Raw genomic sequence first — 9,968 nt, 5'->3', positions numbered from 1 at the left:
GTAGGGAAATAACACAGCATTTTGAGTGACAGAGGCAATACTAACATATGTGGTAGCTTCAAAAATAAATAGAGGTAATTTACTTGTCCTTTAGTTTTGCTGAGCAGAGCATCTCTTGAGAAAGATGCAGTGAGGAGTGTGTAGTTACGCATACAAATGTCAATGTTTAATATGCTTAGAGTTCAGAAACGGAGAAAAATGTTTTGGCTCATCTTGTTTGCTTTCTGGAAAATATCTTCTTTTTCAGCTTGTCCTATTTGTATCATGGGTGGGAGATAAAAGGGGGAAATTATCTTCCTCTCAAAGGTCACATCACAATCCAGCATTTTTTTATTTACCTGAAAATTGAGCCTGAAAGTGTGTGTTCAGTGTTGTGTTACGCCTGGTAAGAGTCTTCAGTAATAGTTATTGATACTTACTATTGACACATTTCTAAATACTTCTAAGATTTAATTAACTGCAAAGATTTAGGATTGTTTGCTAAAATTTTAGGCTAAAATTTGGGGATCGCCATTTTTTGTGTTACCTTTCATCAAAAAAAAAAAAAATCTCTTCAGCTTTACAGACATGAACACTCGCTTCACGTAGGTGAGGTAGATAAGAAGTGCTTTCCACATTTTACAGATGGGGAAATCTGAGCAATTAACTGACTTGTCCGAAGTCATACGGCAAGTCAGTGGCAGAGCCAAGAATGGAACCTGAACTATTTCCAGTCCTGTGCTCTAACCACTGCACGGCATCCCTCCCTTAGGTAATTCTCTGACATGATGATGTTTGTATTCGCTGTATATGGTGACTTTGAGAAGAGTTTCAAAGCAGCTACAAGTTGCAATGGACTAAAATCAGTTACTGTTAAAAACTTTATGCAACAGCTCTTCGGTGTGCGATAAAAGGATAACTCGTTACAAAGGCATTATGTCTGGGTTCCCGCCTTTTGTCTTGCACCTCCAAAAATGTTAAAGCTAACGAGGTTAAAAACTCCAGGAGAATGGGTTCTGTAATTGTATGTTTTCAGTTTACTTTTTTCAAACTGTAAGAGATGCCACTGGAAAACCCTTGTCATTGTTCTTTTAGGTAAAATACTTCTAGTTGGATAACTTAAAGGTAGAAGTTTGCAAAATTCAAATTATTCTTTTCAATGCACCTGAATCATTAATGTGCCTAATGGTAGCCTGAAGGCGCAGGGTGATTCCGTTGACACAGATGCCATGTGTATTCAAGGATGAAATTGGGCTTTAGAAACATTGAGGTGTTGCTGTCAAGAGAGACAGCAATTATTAGAATCTGAATATGCAAGAATATAAATTGCCCAAACCCAATTAATTTTCAGTTAGCTTTGTCACCAGCATTGCCAAGTTTTGGGACTCAGACAAGATTGAACACGCTGGCTAGAATTAGGATGAGGCAGATGAACAAAGAGTCTGAGAACAGATTACATTTCTGAGAAAACCTTAATAATCTGAAGTTGTATTGCATTGTCTTCCTCATCAAAACGCATGAAACTCCATATTATACAACCTTGGGATTTGGGAACAGAAAGTAGTATGTAGTAGTGTTCTTGTTGAGTGCATGTGTAAAACAATCCTAGTGGACAGTAGTCTCAAATATGGTTAAAAACTTTCTGTCCTTTTTAGCTTCTTTTGTATTGTTTTATCTGAGCTGTTTACTGGGTTTCTTCAGAGACCATTCCAGCTGTGTCTGCTGTATTTGCCAGCTATCAATTCCAAACTTCAGAAGCAAAACAAATGTATTGGCATGGAAATAATCAGTTTGACCTGTCTGTTTGGATTTTTTCCAATTACAAGGAGAACCAATAGAATCAGAAGAATGTGAAGCAGCAAAGGCAAGCAGGAGCTGATTAAAAGATGATCTGACCTGGTTTATTGTCAGATTTGTTTGTTCTACAGATTCTAGAATTCAAAGCAGAAAATAGTTTTAAGCAGTACCTGAAAGCAGGGGCTCTGTTTCAGGTGGCTGGCTGATTGGCACGCTCACAACTGCATTGGGTGGTAACATTGCTATCTAAAACATACATAGGACAATACAAAGTTTTGTATTGCTGTTGTATATTAAAAACACAATATTGGCTTATCCTTAATTCAGTGTTGGACGCTGGCATTTTGCTGACTGAAGGATTTAGAAAAAGGCCTTTTAAGGTATTTGGCTCATTCTTGCAACGTAGCTAAGCAATTTGGTAGAGAGGTCAGGTCTTAGTGAATAAGATGTCTTGAGCCTGCAGAAAATCAAAGCATGTGTTAAACCTGCAAAGAATAATGCAGTTATGGTTTTAAAATTTAATTTTCTTTAGGACTTGCATATGACTGAAATCTACATGCTGTTAAGCTGTGTGGGATTTTTAGCTAAGAATCAGGAGGTCAGGTTCGGGGAAACTTGCATTTTGAAGCTGCTACAGACATGACTGTGGTATTTACAGGAGTTGTGGAACCTTTCATCATCTAATCAGGCTTAAAAAAAAACAAAAAACAAACAAACAAACAAAAAAAAACAAAACAAAACAAAGAAACCCCAGAAACTGAAGTACTTAAGCAATCTCTCCTATAATTATTATTCAGACATTTCTCTGTAGTCATTTTGCCTAGAAGAGCAAGTCGTAGGTCTAGGCACTGTGATAAATAGTGTCAGATGCAGCTCCTGCTGATCTGAACACTAGTGAGTCCTTGACTTTTCTGTCAAGGATCCGTGTGCTTTGAAGCCAGACAGCTAAACCCCAGCTCCTTCTGTCAACAAGTATTGTAGCTGCCTTTCCTATCCTGTTTGTCTGTTGGATCCTGGAGTACAGGAGTATTTTAGCTTGGCAGCTGTATCTATCCTCAGGAAACCTCAAGACTCTCCTATATGCCTTGGGAAATGACTCACATAGATCCTTCATTCCCCAGTATGGTCTGAAACGTTTTTGGTTTGTTTTTTTTTTTTTTTTTTTTTTTTATAAGGAATATTTTCCTCATCACTGCTCACTGTCTGTCCCTCAAAGCAGAGCAGGTTTTTGCTTGCTTGCAGCTAACGGCATATCCACCACGACCTTGTTGCTCCTGATGCCCCATGTAGTAAGGAAAGGGCTTTTGTCCTGTGTGCTACCCTGGTGTATTCATAGCTCTTGAAAATTTCATGATGCCCAGTAACAAAAAAAAAAAACAAAAAAAAAAACATAAACACAGTTTGAAGAAGAAGGAAAAGTATAGCTCCGTTGTTCTTGTTAGTTCGGGTTTTTAAACCTGTCCTCAGGATGGTATTGCATCGAATCCTCACTTAGCACCCAGGCTTCTGTTATGCTAAGAGGCAGTCTTCGCTCCAGGGAATGTGTTGCAAGTGTCAGGACGTGAATGGGTGAAGCAAAAAGTGATCATGTTTAAAGAGCAATAACATATTAATAATTAGTATAAAACACACTGTGGAAGAAATAACACTTTATAAGACCAAGATTATATTAATCAAAAAAATAAAGTAAATATGTAGCTAATATCTGTAGTATTTTTCTTGAGCAGAGAATGGATAATTCTGGACAATTTAAAAATTAAACAAGTAGCTAGATCACCCCAAGCTTAGAGACATCACGAGAAAGCTATACTTCCTGGACTCTTCTTAACTCTTACTCTTCTGTACCTAGGAAGCAGCACGTAACTGAATCCATCTCCCTTTTCTTCTTTCTCTTGCTCTCTGGAATTGAACAGATCCTTTTTCTGCTACTGTTGATAGTGTTGATGATGCCATTCCAAACCTAAATCCTTTCCTTACAAAAACTAACGATGCTGCTCATCTGTCTGTGTCTTCTGATGTATCTACTTTCACCAGTAGGACACCCACACATGAAATGTTTGTTGGTAAAGTACCATTTTAAACTAATTTCCTATTTCATAAACATTTTAACATTATTTCAGTTTCTAATGTATACTTGTGGGGCCTTTCAGAAACTAAAAGCTGGTCATTTGGGGCTGGTTTTGTGCTGTTAGAACTTGATTTAGTAATTGTGCCACGAAAATGGTGTTAAAATCCTTGCTTGGCTACCTAGATGGTATTCTGCCTGATGTAAACGAACTTAGTTATAGCTAAACCAGTTGTTCGAGTGTGGTTTTACAGTCTTTTATGCTTAGTAATTTTAAGGTAAAATACTTACTATGCCTGAGAATGGAAAGCAAATGCTGCTTTGTTCCTCGGGTTGAAATACTTTTAAACATGAGAGCTTAATCAAACTTTTTTGGTAGTGCATGTTTTTCTCCCAATAGTGTTAGCATTAACAAAGCCATGCACATTCTGGTGCGTGGTCTACTCAACCTATTTACCTACTAGGCAATAAACTTAATGACTCACCTTTTTAAAACTGTTGAGGTCTTTACTTGGTGGGTGATTCAACATGGCTGTCATTAGAAATCCTCCCAACCTTTCTGTTGGTGCAGCTACAGAGTAGTTTGATTACTTTTCAGTATGAAGAATTAAGTCAGGTTTCACAGACTAAAAATCAACTAATTACATGTCGGTTCTATTCTTAAGCAAAGCCAGATTTAAAGACAATTGTGCCGTGCCACAGGCTTTCTTTTTCAGGTTGAATCCCACTAGAATTGATCACAGAAGAATCCAGGCTTTTATAACAAAGAGATCTTTGATATCTCTGGTACTTGTTAACAGAGATAAAACAAAGGGATAGGGATCTCCTTAGAGATATTCTTACCACCTACATTTTGCCACCTTAGCTAACCAGTTTTCTAGCTTGTCTTTGGCTAGTGGAAAGAGAAAGCAAGCAAGATCAAGCAGAAGAACTCTTGCTGTGAACTTCTCTCTGTGGTTCCCAGGGAGGATTAGTTGGCCGAGGCAATAGTATACAAATACTTTATGCTGGTACTACTGCGTAACAGTCTGGCCTATGCTTCTAATCGGTCTTTCCCACGCTTCCAATAAAATTTTATGGTTCATGTGAATGTAGAAAGATCATTTGAAATGCAGCTTTTTTTTTTTAGTAGGGTTATTATCCAATCAGATCAGTTCCCTCCCTATAATTTTTTCTGCAGTCACACAAAAAGTTGCGGCAGTGCAGGGCTATGAACAGAGAGCCTGGTGGGTTTTCGTGGCACTCGCTGGTTTGTGTAGTATTCGTCACACGACAGCCCTGAAGTCGCGAGAGATGGATGGCATTGATACACTGCATTCCCTTCCAGTGTCTCATCCTCTAAAGATAATATCTAGAACCACAGTGTGACCTCCTCACAGTTTGATATGTGAAATGTAATTGCAGTTTTAGCTGTAGCACAAACAAGGTGCTACAGTAATGTGAATGTGGATTTAAAATCACTCTTTCTGGTTCTTTAGATCATTACAATCCATTTACTGAACTAAATCCCTTTGTGGCAAACACATATGAATCCGCTATTGGGCTGTATCCTTATACTTCAGGTATAAGAAAAATGCCTTGAAGCTTTTACACTCATTTCTTCCACGGGTGTAAAACATGGCATTTGCTTGGGGGAATAAAACCAGTATTTATCCTAATGTAGCTGTAACTTTGAAACTGTGCTTTCCCCTTTTGTGTTATAGATAATGTAAGCTTGTTTCTTACTGTATGTCTGATGTGTATTGATTTCCTTCCATTGGTTCTATGTTACTAGAGTATATGTGGCTTTATAGACTGTCATAAAATTCAGTTTTTGAATAGCAGATAAACGGTATATCTTGGTTCTCTTTCTGTAACTCTCCTTCTTCTCCTTTCCTGGCTTTCTCTTTTGTGTGATATGCCTTATCAGATTCTTTTTGTGGTCCTCAAGCTTACCCTAATGCTTCTCATTTCCGCAATGAGCCTTCTTCTGTAGCTGGTCTCTTTGGAGGTAGGTAATGGGACACAGCCTTACCACAAACACAGACATGTGAATGTGTTGTGTGCCTAGAACTAGTAGGTACTTTATTGGCTACAGAGGTGCATTATTACGGCGGCTCCAACTTTTATTCATGCGCTTGTGTTAGGTGTGTTGTCACAAATGATGCGTATTTTTTTCAGTTTGTGCTAACCTAAAGCTTATTTAGTCTAAACATAAAATGAGTATCTCCCCATTTCAGGATCTCTTGTAGTGTTTACATGTTGCTACGCACCACACAAAAGACTTGCATGTTACAAGTATCTTCTCATCTTGCTCTACCCCACTGCTTTTAAGATAAAGGGATTGGGATGTTCTTGCTGCTTATGGCATTTTCATTGATATATTACTCTTAAACAGTGCACTAAACTAGTACAAAGCTTTGCAACAGAACATGAAAAAGTGTTATATGCTGCATTAAATGACTGGCTAATCATGAGCGCAGCGTGTAATGTCTGTATAGTAACCCAGTACTGATGCTGGTTCTGGAATTCCCTCTGAGACAGTTGCTGGACTGTGACGGATGACAATCTGTCTAAACCAGATTGAATGGGGAATGTTAATGTCGCTCTGCAAGGTTTAGGAATACCTTCAATAAATGGGTTGTGGAAGAGTTAGTTCTTTAAAGCACCATAAAATCACATTTTGGTTTAGTGTCCTTGAATAGAAATTGGCTAGAGTCATTTAACAAAATGTTAAATACTACATATGACTCGGTTCCCCTTGTTCCATATCCAAAAAGCAGGATGATTAGTTTCTGTCAAGTCTTGTTGGCCTATTCCCTCGAAGGAACTCCATTAAAAATACTGACCTTTGCACCTTTCAAAACATCCATGTCTGACAAAATGCCCTGGGCTGGTGGTTGATACCGGGCGTAGGGTTTGATCTTTTTCAGAGGCTGATTCAAAGGAGTCCTGTGTATTGCTTTGTCTTCTGGCTCGTCTCATCTCATTAGCTTCATAAAGCTTGAAACTTCCTAAAATGTGAGCGCAGGAAACGCAGCTTGTTTCAGTTAAGGCCGTTTTCTAAAGAAAAATATGAGCTATTGTAAGTCAAGTTTTCTATTGGTACAGGCACGGTTTTAAGAGTTGCAGGACATCCCATCAAAGGAATTCCTATCCGCAGTTCAGAGTCTCTGAAATGGCTTGTTACAACTTGACGGTATACTTGTCATAGATACTCATTTTGTTTCGTTGATTCTTTACTCCCTATCTTTTCCCACATTACTGCTTCCCATGTTTTGCTGTGTGCTGGTTTTTTTGATTTGTTTTTAATGAAAAGTACACTGTTTAAATTCTTAGCGATGAATGCTTTTGAGTTATGAGTTGTGTGTTCCTTTAAGACAAATAGGAAGGAGCAGGTAATCCAAATTCATTTTTTCTGTGAAGTTTATGTTCAAGGATTAGCATCCTAGAGTTACTAATTTTTTAGGTGAAATGTGACTTATTTCAGGAACACAGTAAGATTGAAATGAGATGCTGTCGCAGCAAGCTAAATGAAATCTAAGTAGTATTTGCATCCGTTATTTCTGCTCACTGCCATGTTTTACTGTTGAAGTATTTATGATTCTTTTATTTCTCTGTATCACCAAAACTTCTGTGAGAAACCAGGAGAGCTAGTTTTCAGATGGCATAGCATTTTTTTCTGCTTTTCATGTAAAGTTATAATTAATTCTATAATTGCCCAGATATCAAGACGATGTGCATGCACGCTTGTATGCATGTTCATGTAAGAGTAAAAAATACCATTTTAGAAACAAATCAGTATTCACTTCTGTATTACTGAACTATCACCTTAATGCTGCCAAACATCTTGCGCAACGCTTTGTACTGCAATAAATTTTCACAGTATTGGAAGAAAATGGTGGTTTTGGAGAACACTGCTTTGCAGATGCATAGGAGGAGACAAATGGAGTAAGTTCAGACAGGAATAGGAGTTGCAACTTGGCTTTAACTCCCTGTATCTTGCCATAATCACTAGAAACTTACCTGCAAAACATGGTCACCTGCAAAACGTGTGTCCGAAAATAAGTGCTATAAAAATTATTAGTATTAAGAGTGTCTAACCGAAGGCATGATTAGTCAGGTGCCTTGGGATGGTTTGGATCTTACTCCAGTTGTGTAACGTGGAGGGGGTAATCTTCAGGCAGGTAATCTTGAAATAGATTCTATACCCAGAGAGCTTCTTTCCCTGGAGAAGCATGGTGATTATTTCCTCAGTAACTTTATTTTAAGTATTTGGTAAAAGAATAAGGAAGATATAAATAGTTAGTCCAGAGATTTAGCAGCTGGTGGGAGGAGTGGTTTTTTTATGGCCTGTCTGTCCAGTTTTTGAGACAAAAACCTTCCTTTGGAGGAGTAACTCCAAATAAACTTCAAATAAACTGCTTCCAGCTCTTTCTCTTACATGCTTCTCTGTGTCAGGGTGTAATCTGGACCTTTGAGGTATTCCTAGTCTTTCTGCGGTACTTAAATAATCTATGTATTTATTTGGCTTGTAGTGCATAAAGAAGGTGGATTAATGGGAAATGCTGTATAAAAGCATTCATCTTCTTTCTTTTTCCCCACAGGGTTCACTCCATCTCCTGTTGCTCAACCACAGCCATCAGCTGGCCTTAATGTTGACTTTGAGTCTGTGTTTGGAAACAAACCTTCTAATGTTGTCCTAGATTCTGGTGGTAAGGCGCTTACTAAAATAGATGACTTATGTCCTTTAATTTTTTTTTTTATTCTTGAGGTATAAATCTCTTAATCTTTATTTACTCATACTGCTGTGAGAGTGTTCCAGTGGAAGAAAAGAAAGCTGGCTTTAAAAGGTCAATAGCAGCATTCTTCATCCAGTTTTTCTTTATTACTCAAATAATTTCTCCTTACACACTGTTTCTATGTGTGCCCTGCTGAAATGTTTATACTGAATTCCTTCACTTAAATATTTTGTGCATTAAAACTTCACACAGTGAACAGCCTTAGATGCTGTCACCTGAAATTAAGCCTGTAGAGTGTGGAAGAGGTAAAGTTTCATCTTAATTTTATCTGTGCAACACATTTTTGGCAATTCTTTGCCTTCATGTTACTCTTTCAATGTTAAGATTACCTCAGAAAATAATAAATGATCAAAACATACACAGTTAATTTGGATTGTAGTCATAGTTAATATGCTTTTCTGTTCTTTTGAGCATCTGGAAAATAAATACTTTCTGGTGTTTTGACATTGGACTTCTGACATCCCGTTCTTTTGGGGCAAACCAGTGATCCTCTAAGAGCAAATGCATATGTTTTTCTAAGATTGAAATGCTTCAGATAATTATTCTTTATTTTGTTTCACACTTGATTTTTTTACACTTGATTGCTTTGCAGTCATTGTGAATCCATTCCATGTAAAATTGATGTCACATGGGTTAAACTAGTAAAGTGAAGTCTCCCTCCTGTCGTAAATATCTCCTTTACCAAGAGGCATAAATTTTATCCTTCTTGTGTAGTGTAGCATCACTAGGTTACATTTTGTATTTTAGCCATTGTATTGAACTTGCTGTCTGTTTAATTGAATGTCACAACATTCAGCGGAGGCCTGTGATTCAAATCACTTTATTTTATGTTTCTCATTCCAAGGCTTTGATGAACTAGGTGGTCTACTAAAACCAACAGTGGCCTCTCAAAACCAGAGTCTTCCAGTTGCCAAAGTACCACCTAACAAACTAGTGTCAGATGATCTGGATTCATCTTTAGCTAATCTTGTAGGCAGTAAGTATTGAACCACTAACATATAAACATTTGTTTAATTCTTTTAATGAATAGAATTTCAGCAGTATCTTTTTTCTACTTTGTAACAGATTTGGGCATTGGAAATGGAACCACTAAAAAGTGAGTATGCTTCATCAGAAGCTGAGCACTTTTATTTTCTTGATAGCCAATTTTTATGAAAGTACGGGTTCAAATCTGTGCGTAACAACGTACCGTTAACCTTCAGAGCACGTTTGGGGTTGTACGTTGTCATACGAGGTATAATGAGTTGTTGGGAGCTGTTGGAAGGTGACTGTTGACTGAGTGGTAGCAGCAGTGATAACAGCGGGCAAGATGTCCTCCTGTCTCTGATTCCTTTTAGGCTTTGTAT

The 9,968-nt window shown here is 37.7% G+C and overlaps 1 protein-coding gene across 6 annotated transcripts in view; it reads left to right on the top strand.

Annotated features, from left to right (window-relative positions):
* The window catches only part of PICALM (phosphatidylinositol binding clathrin assembly protein), a 74,568-nt gene that overhangs the window by 48,163 nt on the left and 16,437 nt on the right, over window positions 1–9,968 (top strand). For all 6 annotated transcript variants that reach the window (XM_035898017.1, XM_035898009.1, XM_009642430.2 and 3 more), the window contains exons 13-15: window positions 8,428–8,535; window positions 9,467–9,598; window positions 9,688–9,718. In XM_035898017.1, the coding sequence (XP_035753910.1) occupies window positions 8,428–8,535; window positions 9,467–9,598; window positions 9,688–9,718 (271 nt within the window). The remainder of the gene's footprint in view (window positions 1–8,427; window positions 8,536–9,466; window positions 9,599–9,687; window positions 9,719–9,968) is intronic.

This window comes from Egretta garzetta, unplaced genomic scaffold, assembly GCF_000687185.1.
Source record: "Egretta garzetta isolate BGI_Z169 unplaced genomic scaffold, ASM68718v1 scaffold20, whole genome shotgun sequence".
In the NCBI taxonomy this organism is placed as follows: Eukaryota; Metazoa; Chordata; class Aves; order Pelecaniformes; family Ardeidae; genus Egretta; species Egretta garzetta.
Note: the sequence above shows the minus strand (reverse complement) of the source record. Positions and strands in the feature narration are given on the sequence as shown.